This window comes from Typopeltis vanoorti, chromosome 2 (genome assembly GCF_054136105.1).
Source record: "Typopeltis vanoorti isolate ZY-2024b chromosome 2, IOZ_Tvanoo_1.0, whole genome shotgun sequence".
Classification (NCBI taxonomy): Eukaryota; Metazoa; Arthropoda; class Arachnida; order Uropygi; family Thelyphonidae; genus Typopeltis; species Typopeltis vanoorti.
In genome coordinates this window covers 117,851,692-117,870,124 of record NC_143550.1, presented here as the reverse complement: position 1 = coordinate 117,870,124, position 18,433 = coordinate 117,851,692, and the positions used below count along the sequence as shown (strand labels likewise).

Here is an 18,433-nt window from a genome sequence, read left to right as displayed (position 1 = left end):
TCGAGAAAATACCGATCGAGGCTCAAGAAAAGACGATTGAATTTAAAGAAAACACTACCATTGAAGATCAAGAAAAAGGAAGGGAAGTTGAAGAAGAAGAAATTGAAATACGAGAAAATTCGACAGAACAAGAAAAAGAGGTATTTAATTCTATTAATTTCAACGATCCTCCTTCATGGCCACCTATTACGGATAAAATTAGATGTGTTTTAATTGAACATGGACCAGAACAAGGAGAAGACGCAGATTTTAGGGAATGCGCCTCAGAGGATGGCAGGAGATTTTCAAAGGAATGGTTTTTTTAAAAATGTTCCAATGGAGAGCGAGTCCATCGTAACTGGCTCATTTTTTCAAAAATATCTATGTCGATATTTTGCTTTCCATGTATCCATTTTGGTAAAGGAAGTAAAACGGATTCTGTCATCTGCAATCAAAGCCGAGGATTTAAAGATTGTAAAAATCTAAATCGAATTTCCGATCAGGAAAATTCTGTACTTCATCGCGACGCGTATCTCCATTGGAAATGCTTTGAAAAGAAACTTAAAACTGGTGGTTTTATAGACGATTTGTTGCAAAAAAGCAATACAGGCAGAAAAGGAAAGATGGAGAAATATTTTACGTGTTGTGTTGGATGTCATTTTATTTTGTGCAAAGAATAATTTACCTCTTAGAGGTACGCAAGAAATTATTGGTAATCCGAATGCAGGAATTTTTCTAAACTTGATTGAATTAATAAGCCGATACAATATGACCATCGCAGAACATGTTGCTAATTATAAGAAGGGGTCTGTTTCATACTTATCTAATAAGATTCAAGACAAATTTCTTTTACTCTTAGGGAACCATGTTCGAACTGAAATTCTTTCTAGAATTAAAGAATCGAAATACTTTTCCTTGATGTTTGACTGTACACCTGATGTATCGCATCACGAACAAATGTGCCAAATGATTCGAATATGTAGTTATTAGGAACGATTCTATTACGATTGAAGAAAGCTTTGTAGATTTTATAGCGATAAAAGAAAAAACTGGTAGCGGTTTAGCCTATGAAATTGTCAACAAATTAGAAAAAAGATGGACTTGATATTCTAAACGTTAGAGGTCAAGGATATGACAATTGGGCGAACATGACGGATGTGAATTCGACGACTAGATGGGATAAACTAATGTCTGTATTAAAAACAACTTTAAAGGGTCATACAGACACACGATGGGTCTCAAGAGCAAATGCCATCAAGGAATTGCACCAACAAATACCCCACGTGTATAAGATATTAATTGATTTGAAAAATGAGCAATCATTGCAATGCCCTGAAATTAAAAGTATATCGAAACAAATAAATTTTAAATTCTTATGTACGTTATCTACATGGAATTTAATATTGCAAGAAATTGATAAAATAAACAAAGCTTTGCAATCAAAAACGATAACTATAATTAAAGCTTCACGTTTAATAGAAAGATTATCTAACTCCTTGCAGCAAATGAGAGACACCCTATGGAAAAATATTTTTTCTAAGAGTGAATATTTGGCTTCAGAAATGGAATTGTCTACAGATTTTGAAAACAAACGAAGCCAAATTATTAAATTAGATGATCAATCTCAGCAATCAGTTCCTTATAATGATAAATATTTATTTACAGTAGAAATGAAAGGAGTAATAGATATTTTAATAACAGAACTTAGATGGAGATATGAAAAACTATATGAGATTTCGTCTGACTTCGAATTTTTAAGAGGTGAAAAATTAAAGTCGATGGATACAGAAAATTTAAAAAAAGCAGCATGTGATTTATCCTTTAAATATCGAAACGATATAAATTCTGTAGAATTATTATCAGAAATAATCAGTTTCAAAAATCAGGCAATGACGTTAATTCCAGACCTTAAAGCAGCTACAAGTTTAAATCTTTTAAAAACGATTCATGGATATAGTTGAGTTCAGTCCTATCCAAATTTAGAAGTTGCATTGAGAATAGTCCTTACACTACCTGTTACTGTAGCTTCTTGTGAAAGAGGCTTCAGTAAACTAAAAATTATCAAAATATATTTAAGATCGTTATTTGCTAAGAAAAAATTGTCAAATATGGCAATTTTATCGAACAGGAATTTACAAAACAAATTAATTTTGATAAAATAATTGATGAATTGGCTTCACTAAAAGCAAGAAAAGTAAAACTTTAAAAAAATATTTTATATTGGGCATTTATTTATATAAGTATTATTAATATCATTTTGTCTCTATTAGTAAATTGAATTATTGAAAAATTTGTAATATTCTAATTCATCTCATGTGTAACACTTAGTTTGTTTTTCTTTTGTTAAGGTTGGAGTGATTTTATTTTTAATATGTGTAATTTTATGTTCCTACTACTATTCTACTATTACTGCGTTCTGTGACTTTTTTTATTTAATAATCAATAAATTTATTTTCTTCCCCAAATCATTTATTTATTTATTTTTATTTAATACTTATTAGAAATAAAAAACTATATACATAAGGGCGAAAATTTATCCTCCTTCCTCAGGTGAAAATACCTGTAAGCCCGGCTCTGCTGAGCTGGTATCGAATCCAAGCTAGGCCCGATGAACCTTTATCGCTGCTTTTCATCTGAGGGTGTGTTAGCCGATCTTATGCACATACCGGCCACTGAATTAGAAACTCTTATGCAGATGCACAGAAACGTTACTTACGCAGCGTATATGCAAAACACTTGGTCACGTGCGTCACCACGTGTTCTAGAACGAATTCGGTAAAGGACTTATTGTTGGTGCTTCTGGCTTAAACCACGATTTTTGTAAACAGCATAGTTGAGTGATTTTTCAAAACGCGAGATATTCCTGGTGTTTAATCAGTGGAAAAATAACCCACCTTGAGTATCTAAGAGGAGTAACTGTGGTCTTAAAATAGTCTATCGGGAAGGAGATCACCGTCTTCTGAGAAGGCTTGTACGGACAAAGAGAACTTTCTGTGTGCAGGAATTGTCCGAAACATTTAATGAAGGCTGTTCGCGACTCATATCTCTGAACTATGCGCAGGTATTTGAAGAGGATCGGTATTGGCAGTCGCGCATGCCTGGAGGCCCAACACGATATTAAATAAATTTCTAATTCAGTGGCCAATATGTGTAGAAGGTGGAAGGTTTTTCCCGTAATAATTTACAGACGTACGCTGATCTAATAATTACTTCGATTATAATCCCAAATAATAAAAAGAAAAATTGATTCCAGTCACCGACTAGAAGAACGCTTTCTATTTTTATTTATTTATTATTATTTTTTTTTTTTCAGCTGATTCTCGAGTTAGTCGATCTTTGGCTCAGGTGAGTGTTTTTATTTAATATGAAAATCGAGTGTTAGCTCACAACAAAAAAGAAATCGACCGTGGAACTCACATTACATTGAGACCACGATACCAGTTAGAGTTTAGAACACGAGATGGCGGTAGTTTGTTTGCCATGCTCTGGCTGATGTCTTGAAAATCATGAGTAGCCATGAACTCATGATCTTTCGGCTGCCTGTCGATTTCTAAAGTTAGTTATGGATTTAAACGGTTATATTTTCTTTGGGGAAATAAATATGGCGCTAGAGGATTTTTTTTTTTTTAAGAAAAATGTAACAATCACGCCAAAAGATCATTTTTAGTCGTTTCAGATGCCAAGTTCTTTACGTGATATCACACCAAGAAGATTATTTCAGCTCATCGATGTATGCACTTTAATTATAATACTTCCAATAATAAATGTTTTTTTCTCCCCTCCCCGAATAAAAATACTTCTAAGAAAGATCCTCCCTGTTCGTTGTCCTCATCAAACATGATATACTTGATATTCCCCTTCTTCTTCTTCTTCTTTTTTTTTTTTTTTTTTGTGATTCGTAAGAGATCAACTTCTAATAATAAAAACGGTCGACTTCTTTGAACATTTCCTCGAGGTCTCTCCGCCTGGGGCCGAAAGGCTACACGCTACCATTTTTAATGGTCACTCTTCCACTCTATTTGGCATCGCCTGTGACAACGAGGACTTCGATGATGTGGTCGGGGCCAGGTCACGCACTGAACAATCGCCTCGACTCACGTGCGTACAGCCGGAAGGGAAAAAAAAGAAGCGGTTTTTGATGACGACGCTGTAATATAAGAAAACGTAACTCCGTGGAGACCGTACGCACGTGGACCCTTAAACGCCTCATGAAACAACAATACAAGTAGGTATCTGGTACGCATTCCGCTCTTTGTACTGCGTTCTAACTCAAAGATTTTATAGGTTTTCAGTGATTTAATATTAAAGAAAAAAAAAGTACAAATTTTAAAGACGTCCTGATGACATAATACACAGTACTGGCTTTAGAATAAAATTCTAATTGATAAGATTTCGACCAAAACAAAACGTATCGTAGCGTTTTGCTTTGGTAGAAATCTTATAGAAGAATAATTTAGAAAAACCGAGTTGCTTATAGGATAGATTCATATTTTATTTATGAAACATTAAAAAAAAAATTAATAAAACGGAAATTTGTAGTATTTTCCCAGGTCAAAAACCAAGCACTTCATTGTTTGTTCTATAATTTAATTAATTTAGTTATATTAAAAAATTAAGATTGATTTTTGAAGGTTCGTCTATTTTACTTGTATAGGCTAGTTTCATTTTATCTGTTTGTTAAACCCTAGAGACAGTTGCCATAGCAACAGTACTTAGGCCTTAGAACTTGTGTGTAAACTGTTGAAGCATATGCAAGTAGATGAGTCAATGCATCGGCTGTTAGAATGAAATTTATATGGGAAAAAAAATCATCAACCGGTTCCTCCAATAGATATGTATCATTAAATCATTTGAACAGTTCCCGATAAAAAAATAAACAAACAAAAAAAATCTAAGATCTCTTCTGCAGTGGCGTAGCTGGGGGGGGGGGAGGCCCCCCCGGGCGGCACTTTGAACCTTTTTGAACTTTTGCAGTTAATCCTAAAATACAGTCTCAAGAAATCATTTCCAAATATTGAAATAATACTGCGAATTTTCCTCATAATTGCTGTAAGTGTTGCCAGTTGTGAGAGGAGTTTTTCTAAATAAAATCGATTAAGAATTACCTACATTACTATGAAATAGACTTCGCCAATTTCATCGAGGATTTTGCTAACAGAAAAGCAAGAAAAATATCATTTTAGAATGTTGGAATTAAAGTTTTACTTCAAAAATAAACATAGTGTTTTAATTTATTTCCCTATACGTCGTTTTGACTTTTTGTAGTATTTTGGTGTGTACGGAGAGGGGCGGCAAACTCAGGAACTGCCCCGGGCGGCAACAACTCTAGCTACGCCACTGCTCTTCTATAAATATACGGTGAGAGAGAGAGAGAGAGAGAGAGAGGGGGGGCTACTCAGCAAAATCGATCCATTATCTCTAGATATTGATAGAGTTTAGTCATTGGCATATTTTTAAAGGATCTCCTAATTTAAATTTCACACTTTCTTCAAATTTTTCATGTAAAGTAGAAGAGTGGTTCGGATTCATCATTGCTTACACACATTGCATAAAAAAAAAATAAAAAAAAAAAGATAAAGAAGAGAAATCCAATATAGAAAATAGCCGCTCCTTTGTTACCTTGCACAGCACGATCCCATTGTCATGGTAACCAGCTAAGTTGTATAGATCATAAAACCACTCAACTGTGGATATCACGCATGCTCTTTGAGTACTTGCAGTGACGTCGAGAGAAACGTCACTAAAACGAAGCTTGTCAGAAGGTGTAAGTAATTTGAAAGTGCGCGGCTCCTGCACGCCAAACACTCCTTCGTAGAGAACGCATGGCGACAGACCTACTTGCCTAGTTTCTTTGCAGATCTAGAGACCGGCAGTCACACACACTACGATAAAAGTTTGCATGAAGTCTTGGAAAAGTTAACGAAGAATGACTCCAGGGGTGTTAACGAACAGGTGGGCTCGACGCATGGCGTCCTCTACTTTGTTCCCGTTAATGTGCCTCTCCTGCGTTTGTATGCCACCTACCTTCGCCGCCCTTACCGAACCCAAACTCGAGGACATTTTGCCCGTATTCCTTGAAAATCGTGAATATGGTGACCTTGAATTTTCGGTTCGACCCCACCTCGAACTATTGGTGAACACTTTCGTAAATCGACTTCTGTGCGTTCAGCAGGGACTCACCCACATGGAATGCGTACAGGTAAGTCACCGTTTTGTTCATTTATTAAAAACGTATACATGTTATGCACTAAATGATTAATACGGGCATTTTTTATAATGACAGGGCATTATCAATAATGACAAACAAAATCGGGCACTGTAATAAATTTCACGTTTATCATAATTTATCACATTGACGGGTCAATATGAATACCATTATCATCTGATCGGGCAAAGTGATAATAATGATACCTTTTTGACAATATTAGAAGTGGCTGAGGGAGAAGGAGTGGATAGGGAAGAATGAGATTCTTCGGATTTCTTTTTATCGGGAGACGTGAAGAGAACTTTGCCCAGGTCACTCAATTTTTTTTACAAAATCAGCGTATTTGACAATGATATTAAAAATGGAAGAGTCAAAAACCAAAGTGACTTGGCCCATAACATCTAAACATCATATACGGGTATTGTAATATGCATATGGCAACTGGATTAAATACTTTCACATTGAAGAAATATTTCAGATATTGCACGATGCCCATTTCGCTATTGGCCATGGCTGCAGAAACCTCATGGAAAATAATTAAGTACGAAATATAAAAATATTACAAGGGAGATGATTGTAATTTAGATTCGGTTAGGTTAGGAGTTTTTTGTTTGTTTGTTTGTTTGTTTGTTTGAAAATCAAATTGACCAAAGGGAATGTAGCTTTATTCATAATGTATATATTCATAATATATATCCCTAAGCTCCTTTCAGTATGATGTTCAATATTTTATATAACCAGATCGAAGTACTTTGATTAGAAAGAAGAAACACAAGAACTACATAAGATATGACTAACCTAATATGGACTATTACAACATGCTCTGAAATGCAAGTACGACATAAACATGGAAGAAACTCAAGTTATGTCACAACTGAAGATACAAATATCAAAACTTCTTCTTGGAAGTGCTCCAAGTGCTCTCGAATTCAAACCATTCGAATGATGACAGTGATGATGGCTTGATAATAAACAAATATTGGCTCTGTGCCTTAACTTCACGTCCTTACAGATTACGCACAGGATATCGCCTAGAGGAGAGCAACATCCATGTGCGATTTTCTTTGTTCTGGATCATCTTCTTGTAAGTTTCTATAAGTCTAATTAATGCTAATATAGACGTCTTTCAGGAAATACTTTATTACGAACTTTACAAAGAAAGCACTTTGGCCTTTTTTTTTTTTTTTTGTGATGCGACCATGGTTTAAATTAATGGGAAGAGTAGGATGATGAGCTGGGGGATTCTAATCTGTAGACCTCTTTTTTTTTTCTTTTTTTGTGTGTGCGTGAAAAAATTTCTTTTGTATTCACAATTGTGGATGCTAAACTCAACTGAAATGCAAAAATTTTATGTCAACCGTGACTTAATGTCTTACGAGTAATAAATTATCCAACTCCTATATATATAATCAAGGAGAGATCATGTCAGGACGATCCACAAGTCTAATGAAACTTTTTCTATATATAATCAGAGTGAATGAGAGAGAGATTGTAACATGTTTAAGTAGGTCAGGTGTTCCTAAAAATTGCCTAACTCTTGTACATAATTGAGGCCTCCACCATAACTGATTAAATTAGATATCGCCAAGTGAATTTTAATGCGTGTGTAATTAGAGAATATTGCAATGCCCTCTTCTGTCGTCATGTTCCTAATAATATGTACAGGTACAGTACATCAATTAAATCCGTTACGAGACACTGCTTCTACACGGGTTTATAGTTTTCAGCACTTTACAAGGGGAATAATCAGCTATTCAACCCAAACAGCGTGTGGAGGAGGTGAACAACCTCCAGAAATTTAACTAGGACACCTTCCCGGAAGATTCTCCTCCCCCCCACTACCCCTTTAACTCCACCTCCCTCTATATCACAACACGTGGAAGGCACAATCAACCGAGATTAAACTCAACCCTGACAATTAATTAGAAAGAAATCCGCGATTTTCATCGTTAGTGGAGTGTGCAGTTACCATGACAACTAGACAGTAACAGGGCGGGAGGACTGGTGAGACAAAACACATTGGAAATAACAGACACACGGAGATCGAGGTATTTTTGAACTGCCTTGATGTGTGCAGCCAGTCGTGATAACAGCGAGTTTACCCTGGGGGAACACACCCATGTCTCCTTTGATCGATCACTATTAGCATTAGTTTATTATTGTCATTTGAAAACTGGATTTAAAATGTAACGAGGATTGTATTGCAGGACGGAAACGATTGTTTAAAGTTTTGTTATGTGACTACACTTGTTTAAAAATAGAAAAGTATGACTATTGTCTGTAATTAAAGTTAAGACCCTTCTATAAGGCAGCCAAAACGTATTCATACTGTATACTATCTATTAGATAGGGTAAAATCCTACAGATTTCCTCATCTGTTTCATAATGAATTTTTTTAAGGCTAGAACGTGGCATGTACGTAGAATTGTTCAATAATTAAATTCATTAATTTGATCAAATAAAAAAAATATGGCTGTGGTTTAACGAACTATTTCCGCATGTAATATTTAAGACACGTCAAAAGCTTTCACTTGTTCGTATTAACATTATCAGTGAATCTGATAGTTGTAACGCAAGTTTTTGGCAACTTGCCAGTCATTTAAACATTAGTTAATATGCAAACAATAGTTGAATGCCAAGCTAATTAAAATTATAATACTGGCAAGTGTGTTCAGTTAACATTGATATCTAACACGCACGCGAAAAAATGTGTTAGCTGAAACCTTATGAAAATCATGACTTCGTGAGTCCTTGAGTGGAGCAAAGATTATACGTGGCTCGTGCGGTATGCTATTTTTGATACTGCACTTTTGAATAAAAGATCTAGAAAGGAACTGCAATTCGAGTGGGAGAATTCTTTTTATTTTTTATTTTTTTAATTCATGAAAGTTAAGCCATGGAATTCAGCGGTATGGTTTACCACCTTTTTTCATACTCATTAAAAATATAGCAGTTTTACTGATATTTCGGACTATTTTATGTACGTGTTCTTGAGGATTGTAATGATGTGAGCAAAAGTTGCAAGGTTGCCGTGGATACTTGTGATGCCTGTCTAGCCTTGACAAATGCGTAAACGAATCAGAACACGGTTGATCTCTTCAGTGGGTAGACGTGATTTCTGGACGTGCCATGTCACTATCAAGGGATTGGCAGAGAGTTTTTGTTTGTTCCTTTGTTTCAGGGTCAAGTGCCACGAAGGTGGAAAAAGATTATAATTTACATATTCTTACCGTTGGAATTATGGCAGAAGCAAACTAAGGATGTGAAGCCAAAGTATCATGGTATGTTACTGCGTGTTCTTCTGACCGGCATGATTTTTGCAGGATGAAAAACGCGAGTTTCTGCGAAGAAAAATGATCATTTAGAACAGGGCTGTCCAACCTTTGGTAATCCGAGGGTTGCATTAAAAAAAAAAAAAAAAGATTTACCCGAGGGCCGCATCATAATACATATCTAGTAATCTGGTGAGCAGCAGCGACACAACCTCGATAACTGAACAAACGAACAACACTAATCGCGCGCTCGTGTTCCCCGTGAGCGGCCAGAGCATGCGCGTTTGAACAAAACAGTATAAGAACGCTTCTTTGACACATCTAATATTTGAAAAACACGTGGGTTTACACACCATATAAAATTAACGACATCGCGATTATCGATTAGTGATAAAATTAAAATATCTAATGGGCATTCGATTTAAATTGTTATTTTATTTTTTTCGCTCGTGAAAATCAAACCCCACTGGCGGGCCACACAAAATCGCACCGCGGGCCGCATGAGGCCCGCGGGCAGTGCTTGGGACAGCCCTGATTTAGAATGACCATGCGTAACTGAAATCATTAATTGTTCTCATTGCACGTTTCCATTCATTGTTATATTAATCAGATTGATTCTACAAGTCCTTTGGTGAATTTCTACACATTATAGCATATCTGAAATGCTGGTACTAAATAATTCTATAGAAAGTTTGCTTATACGAACATTATATGTTCGTATAAGCAAACCATAATTTACCATAATTACTTCGCGCAATTTCGGTACCCACTAAGTTCGATGTTGACAATACATCCTGTTTTTAACATCCTAGACGCATCTGCTTCGCGTATGTCTGTTTGTTAAATTATTCATAGAAGCGGCCTTCGGTAACTTTGCTTTCGTCATAAGGTATCGCGGAAGAACAGGAAAATAGGGGGGGGGACATGTAGTGTAAACATTGTTCGTGTATGTACTCGGAAATGTAGTGATGAAGGATGCGAAAGACTTCGACTAAGTTATTTATTGAAACTCGGCCAGTAACTAACCTTGCAGATGATGATTGTAAGCCGAGTTTCCAATTCGAATGCCAAGGTCCTTTCTGAACTTGAATTATTCACGAGACGATATTACGGAAATCAAGGGCGGTTGACGTATAAAACCTCTTTAGAAATCCAATATTTTAGTTACTGATAAGAAAATAAAATAGCTTATGAAACGACTCTTTGGAAATATTCCTTGATGAAATATAAGATAAAATTCATTTAATTAATATAAAACTAAATAACGTATATTTCTTTTAGTTTTACCCTTTTCATTTAATCCATTTAATGTCCATTTCTTGTCTCGCGTGTTTCAGTTTAATTGTCGGTCATCCATTGTTGGCTGCGCGCGTGCTAAATTTCTTTGTTGAACTTATTATTATTATTATTTATTATTATTATTTTTTTTTTGGTCCTACTGTCGCGTGCTGGTCTATGTCAGTAGAAAAGTGCACGCACTAGAATGAACTTGTATAACTCGCGCCTAAAATAGAACAATGAATCATTTGTAAAAAAAAAAAAAAAAAAAAAAAAAATGTTTTGTTTTGCTTTAACTGAATGTTTTTTTTTTTTTTTTTCTGTTTTCTAGTGCCTCACGACGAACAAAGTTCTCCAACTCCTGTCGCTAAGTGCATCATCACCTTTAAGACAAGATGATATTCATCGGATCAGCGTGCTCTTTTTGCATCATGTACTTAACTTTCGTTCGGACTGTAGAACCACTGTTTCCTCATCCTCCTCGACGGGATGTCCGCAGTACAATATATGCAGCGAACAAGTGTACAACAAATTTCATACGGAATCTGAACGTCTTCTAGAAAGCCTGGAGGATATTTTACGCCGGGTCAAGGACGTCTATGACCCCTTACACAGGACAAAGGTGAGCAGTGTTATTATATAAAAAGATAAGTGTGGGAAGAGGGCACGTGTAGAAAAATATTTCCTGTTCTATCTCCGGAGTAAGGGGAACTATATTCCATTGCCTAATGGTAAAGCATGAAAGATTATTGCATTCCCGGATGTAGGAAGAATTAGATAACCCTCATGACCCGCGCTTTTTTTTTTTTTTTTTTTGAGCGTCTCGATCTACTAAGGAAAATGCACACAACATGTTTTGAACTCAGTTGTTTATTCGAGGGAATATTTTATGTCTAAGACGTCAATGCGATTGCAAGACACCAGTTGGTCAACAGAACTCTGGAATGGACAGGGTGTTGGGTGGGGGGAAATAATTCTAAAACAAACACGCCCACTGCCTTTTAAGTGAAAGCTGTTTAGTATTTTGTCAAAATAACCTTTTATAGAAGTGATCTTGCTTAAAATGTTCCGCAATCACCCGTAAATAGTTCAGTTTGTTGCGGAGAGATTTGCTCCCGTCTTTACCAACACGTTTTACAACTTATTGTTTTAAACCTCTCTTTCTCTCTCTCTCTCTCTCTGTGTGTGTGTATGTGTGTGTGTGATCTGGAATTCTTATTTATTTTCTTTCCCATTCTGTTTATTTTACTGATGATTATAACATTTCTCGCCAACAGTCTTATTTTCGTATTTGCTTACAGCAAAAGTAGGCTAATTCCTGTTGATTTTGAAGCATATCTGACCCTATTCCTTGTCAAATTATTTCCTTGCCGAAACTGGTACGTTTGTTATTTATGTGTAAGTCATTACGACAGTGTCTGTTTTGTTCTGATCACATTTCTCTTTATTTGTGGATTTTTATTTACCAAGTTCATGTTCCATGCTTTTTTATTATTGAAGCTAATAATAGCTGATGTGACGGTGGGTGTGATCTGTATGTCTGTCTGCTTTTGTCGTATTTGTTCATGTCTTAAAAGTGCTACAATATAGTTTATTGTAAATTGAATATGTGTCCACATAGCACATTTTAATCTTCATATAGAATATAGAATAGCACTCGCTGATCATCGCATAACTTAGCACTGCTAGACAAAGCATCTGAGAGAATATCAAAATAGCATTATTTCCTAACTATTTACTGGATACAGAAAGTCACGAAGTATGTTAAATTCTTTTCCTAATTAACGGTGCTTATTAGAACTAGACTTATTATACGTTTATATTATACGTTTATAGCTATGAACAGTAAAACTGTGTGCTAATAACAATAATCAACAACAACAACAACAATGTTGCTGGGTGAAGCATAAAATGCTTTTTATTTTCCCCTTTATCTGTGTGGAGAAGCTTGAAGGGGGAGGTTGTGAGTCTTATGCTCGCACTTTGTGAACTATGGAGTTAGCTCTGTTCTGCTGAAAGCAGGATTGCCTTGGGTTTTTATGTTTGTGATAGTCATGTTCACTATAACTGGAAGCTTGTCTGATTAGTGGGTTGGAATGAGAATGTGCCTTGCTGAAGAACTTTTCCGCATGGTCATGAAAGAGAGAATGAATGTCAGGGGTTCCGGTTTTTCTGTGGATCTGCGTGTTTCTGACGAACCATGGGGCGTCCAAGATCATCCGCAGGCATTTGTTTTGTATCTTCTGTAGTTTTCGGATGTTAGATTTGGATGTGTGACTCCATGCCGTGGATGCATAAGTGATTACTGGTCGTACTTGTTGCGTGTATCCAATTTGCTGTTGCGGTTGATCAGGGGATGGAGTTGGGCTATGGTTCTGGATGTCTTTGCGCCTATGAGCTTGATATGGCTGTTGAAATTTAGCTTTTTGTCTAGCTGTACTCCAAGGTATTTGGTTTCTGTCTGCCATGGTATCTTTTTTTGCCGAGGAGATGAATATCATCTTGGATGAAGGCTTTGCGTCTGGTGAATAGTATAGCTGAGCTTTTGACGGGGTTTACTTGTATCCTCCAGTCGGAGAACCATTTCTCTAGCTTTGTGATGGTATCCTGGAGACGACTGATCGCCAGGTGTGGGCGGAGAGATCTTGTCATTATGGCTGTGTCGTCAGCATATAGGGCTGTGATGGTAGTCCTCAGCTTCTGAGGAATATCAGCCACGTAGATTGTGAAAAGTAAAGGAGCCAATAGAGATCCCTGTGGTACTCCTGCCAGGATTTGGCGCCTAGTTGAGATGGTGCCATTTATTTTTATCTGCATGGATCTGTCAGTGAGGTATGATTTTATTAGACGGGTAAGGTTTATTGGAATGTTGACCTGAATGAGTTTGTAGAGTAATCCTTGATGCCAAACCTTATCAAAGGCCTTGGCAATATCCAGAAAAACTGCAGCTGTGTGAAGGTTCCAGTTGTATCCTTGAGTGATATGCTCTACTAGTCGGTGTATTTGTTGCACTGTGCTGTGCATACAGCGGAAGCCAAATTGTTCGTGTGGAATTATTCCTAATTGGTCTGATTTTTCTTGTAGTCTTGAAAGGATAATTTTTTCAGCAATCTTTCCCAGGTTGGAAAGCAGGCTTATTGGACGGTAGCTTTGCGGGAGTTGCGGATTGTTTCCTGGCTTTTTTATTGGTATGATGTCTGCTGTTTTCCATGCAGAGGGGAAGTGTTGTATCCTCAATATTGCATTGGTTATGTTAACCAGATGCATAATAGTCTTTCTAGGAAGTAATTTGATGATTCTGTTAGTAATTCCATTTGGACCTGGAGCTTTTTTGTTGTTTAGATGTTTTATGATGTTGGTTATTTCAACTGGAGTAGTAGGGGTGATGCTGGCTGATTTGTCTTCGGACTGTCTTAAGGTACGCTTGACCTGCTGGTGGACTGTATATATGTGGGTGATGTTTATATTGTCATATGATGGGCTGCATTTTTTTTTCTAGGTTTTCTGCTATTGCTTCTGCTTTTTCTTTATCAGTGTGCGCCATTCCATGAGCAGTTTGCATCGGCGGTAGGGGGGGTTGTGTTTGGTGCGCAGAATCTTCAGAAATTTCCATATTGAGTGATCTTCTGGGTTGAGTGATGATAGTTTATTGTCCCAATCCTGATTCCTGTGGATTTGAAGTGCTTTTCTGACTTGATTGTTCAACTTGTTCAGTATTTTCTTGTCCTGTGGGGCTCTTGTGTTGTGGTATCTTTTCCTGGCTTTGTTTTTTGTTCTGATGAGATCCATGATGTTTTCTGGGAGCCGACTGGTTGGGCAGTTGGTTGTGGTTTTGGTGACTGCTTCTAGTGCTTTTTTAATTTGGCTTGTTAGATTGCTTACTGCTTCATCTATTTCTTCTTTTTTGTGTATGATGGTTACAGGACCAATGTATTTTGGTAGGATTTTAGCTAGCCTATCCCATGATATGAAGGTGTGCTGGTGGGCCAGTTGGTCTTGCGTGCCAAGTTTGATCAGGATTGGGTTGTGGTCAGATGAGAGTTCACTGATCGTCTCTAGTTTGTATTGATAACTGATATTTCTAAGGATAGCTATGTCAAGTACATCTGATCTGCCATGAGGGCTGTAATGGGTGTGCTCAGTGGGTCCTGCTACCACAACTGAGTTAAGTGTTGAGTAGTTGTGTAGTATGCGTCCACTTCTGTTGTTGGTGGTGCTGAACCATGCTGTGTGTTTGGCGTTCAAGTCACCTACTATGATGGTGGGGTCTGTGGTGCCGAGGACTGCATCCAGGTCTGTTGTCTGTAGAGGGTTGCTTGGTGAGTTGTAGGCAGCAAATATCTTGAGGCCCCAGCATTGTTTGTGTGGACTTGTATTCCTGTAGTTTCCAGGTTTGTAGTCTGTGGGTTGGATATGGCATTGTGATGGAGGTATGGTTTGATGTAGATGGCAGTGCCTCCCCTCTGGTGCTGAGTCTATCCGTACGGTATATTGTGTATCCTCTCACTTTGGGGTTGTTGGCAGGTCTTAGGTGGGTCTCGTTGATCAGCATTATGTCCGGGTTGTGTCTTTGTGCGAATTCCTGTAGTTCTAGTGTCTTGTTGGTGAGGCAATTGGCATTCCAGGCTGTAATTAGAAGCGAGTTGGGTTTTATCTTTGTTTTATTCATAATTCAGTGCTGTGAGTATGGAATGGGTTCCTTGCAGGAATCTCTTTGTGGAGGATGGAGTTGGGTTTGTTCTGCTGAATTCCTGCAGCATAGTGGCTAGCGAGGCAGTCAGTATTGCTATAATATTGGAGCCTATTTGATTGCTTTGTATTGTGTCCTTTGGGCGGGCTGCTTCTGCATAGGTCTTGGTGGAAGGTTGACCCTTTCCTGACTTTTATGGATAGGGTTTTGTTGGTTTGATGACTGTGCAGCAGAAATGCTTTGAGTGGTCCAAATTGGGGGAGGTTGGACGGGTCTTGTAGTTCCGTGATTTCTGGGATGGTGGCTGCATCCTTTGTAGTTTGCTGGGTGGGGACCTCCACAGTTGGCTGGTGTGGTTCTTGGTTTTGTGCATGTAATGGTTTGATGTTTCTCGCCACACTTCAGGCATCTGAACTCGGCTTTACAGAGTCTTTGGGCATGGCCGAACTTTTGGCAACGATGGCATTGCCCTGCTGATGTCCTTTTCCTGAGTGGTTCTGTTGTTATCTTAAGTCCACAGACCGCAGTTATGTCATAAATTCGTCTTTTAGTGTTCTGGATCTCGACCAATACTAATGGCATCGGTTGTTTATCGGATGTGTACATCCGGCTGACTTTGATTGGTGTTAGGCCCTGCAGGGTAAGGTCTGCGGCGATCTCCTCGGAGGTAATGCCTTCGGTGACACCTCGCAGTACAACCTTTAGATTTCTTTCGCTGCTTAGTGCGAAGGTGTGGTGCTGCAGTTTGTTGTTGTCCATCATTTTTGTTGTCCCTCTGTAGTCTGTGACTGTTGTTGGTTGAATTTTTACACCTTCGTTGGTGTTTCTGTGTCAGAAGTATCCAATTTGATGTTCTCTCAGGTTTCTTGCAACTGTGGTCCATTTTTCCTTTTCACGGAGAATTACCGGGGGACCTTTCCCTTTTTTCCGGCACTGTTTGTGAGGGTGTTTCGTTTTCTATATGATCATCCTAGATTCTTCTTCTTTTATTCGTTTGTTCTTCTGTGAAGACTGTCTGATTGTGGCTCTCGGGTAGGGAGATGGTCGTGTCGTTGATCTCTTCTACTTCGTCCTCTATATCTTCGGATTCTTCTGGTTGTGTGTACAGGTTTAGGAAACCTGGCCATTCCGTATCAAATTTTTTAAGCAATAATTTAAACAGTTTTAGTGCTTGCTCTTTGTTTAGTAGATCAGTAATATTATCCATGTCTGCTTTATTCGTTGTTATATCTAGCAGGTGGTGATTGGGGAATTGCTTATGATCGCAATTAGAAATCCCGCAGGTCTTGAGACCTGCCAGCAGAAATTTTGTAGCGGATATTGCAGATGAAAAGGATTGCCAGCAATATCGAGCGATTAGTTAAATGCGCAAAGCAATAGCATATGAAATTTCAGAAAATGAAGAACGCTTACCTCTATAAATATCATTCAAAACTATCGCACTGATCAAAACGCGTCACTAATACGCGAGCCACCATTTGCATTTTAGTACAAAATATGAATATGCTACTGCCACTTAATAACAATAATCGGCAATCTCTACAATTATTTAATTTTTAAAATACAAAAAATAAAGTGGTGCATTCATACATTTTAATTTTACTAGAGAAATATTAAATCTATGATATTTTTATTAATTAAATTCAATGTATTATTATTGTTACATAGTTTATTTTATTACTTTTCGGTTATTTTTAGCATCACATATAAATTAGCAAAAGCAATTTAATTAGTTTTACAAGGAAGTAACATTGGATAAAATCAGAATTGGTAATTTTACATCCTATTAAAAATAAATAAAATAATAATAAAACAGACTTGAAATTTACATATTATTGCTACAATGATAACAGTCAGGTAAATATTATTTACTATATAAATTAAGTGGATATTAAATCCAACATTATTTCAAAGCCGAATACCCAAACTATAAAAGTTTCGGCGAAGTGGTAATGCTGTAGCCAATGAAGTTCTAACTGAGGCTCGGCTATTGCTGCTACCCTCTTGCCATGATCAGAGCTTTAATAACACAATAACACCTTATCCCTACACTGTCCTCTACAGACAACGGGGATGATGAAAAGCATTCTTGCTTCGCCCCTTTAAGCCAGTCCTTATAAGGACTATAAGGACCAGAGCGAGAGAGAGAGAGCTTCAACTGAAAATACACTCGCCGTCATACTACGAGTTCTCCCAGCCAACCGATAGGAAGCACGATCGCTAGTAAGCGTATATTCGCCTCATATTGTTTGTTTGATAAGGTTTCACTAGCCTGAAGCTGTTTCACTCTCACTGGTTTTCGTCAGAAACACTTTTTAAGTAAAGGTCTCTCTAAAAATTAGCCGAACCCCCGGACCACTCCTACGAGTGACCGAAAGATCGTCCAACTTAGAGTTGGTTCCACTCAATGACAGGCTCACCCCACCACTGAACAGAACCGACCATATTCCAGAGAAAAGCATCCACTGACAAAGCCCCTCACGGGCCACGCCAGAAAACACCCGGAGGCTTAAAATGCTCTCTCAGGAAAATCTTCCCGAAATCCCCCACCCCCACCCCAGCGGGAGCAAAATTCCGGAAGAAACCTACTAAGAGAACAAAAAGTCTCAGTACTAAGGAACTCGAAGCGTGGGAGAGGTGTATTTTCCGTAAGCGAACTCTCGGTCGGTGCGTAACCTATTCACTAAAGTATTTAACTAAAATAAAGAACTAAAAGGCTTCACTTCGGCGATGCAAAAATATATCAATTAAGTGGATATTAAATCCAACATTATTTCAAAGCCTGACGCTTATAAGCGAGCATGCTTCCTATCGTTTGGCTGGGGCAACTCGTAGCATGGCAGCGAGTGTATTCCCGTTGAAGCTCTCTGGTCAAACTTCGCCGAAACGTTTATGGTTTCTGGTTACTATATTTGGCACGGAACTTTTATAGTTTCTGTATTCGGCTTTGAAACAATGTTGGACTTAATATCCACTTAATTTATATAATTTTGCATCACGGAAGTGATG

The 18,433-nt window shown here is 37.6% G+C and overlaps 2 protein-coding genes across 2 annotated transcripts in view; both read left to right on the top strand.

The window, feature by feature from the left end:
- The first annotated feature begins 1,127 nt into the window (after positions 1 to 1,127).
- On the top strand, positions 1,128 to 1,940 carry LOC150109373 (uncharacterized). Its single transcript, XM_090402243.1, has one exon. The coding sequence runs from the start codon at positions 1,128 to 1,130 to the stop codon at positions 1,938 to 1,940; it is 813 nt and encodes a 270-aa protein (XP_090258369.1).
- Positions 1,941 to 5,944: 4,004 nt separating this feature from the next.
- The window catches only part of LOC150109372 (uncharacterized), a 72,739-nt gene continuing 60,250 nt past the window's right edge, over positions 5,945 to 18,433 (top strand). The window contains exons 1-2 of the mRNA XM_090402229.1: positions 5,945 to 6,178; positions 11,066 to 11,356. Coding sequence (XP_090258355.1) covers positions 5,945 to 6,178; positions 11,066 to 11,356 — 525 coding nt within the window. The remainder of the gene's footprint in view (positions 6,179 to 11,065; positions 11,357 to 18,433) is intronic.

Bases quoted from the DNA above. Each gene is read 5' to 3' on its own strand.
- LOC150109373 (XM_090402243.1), top strand. From the start codon at position 1,128: ATGACGGATGTGAATTCGACGACTAGATGGGATAAACTAATGTCTGTA.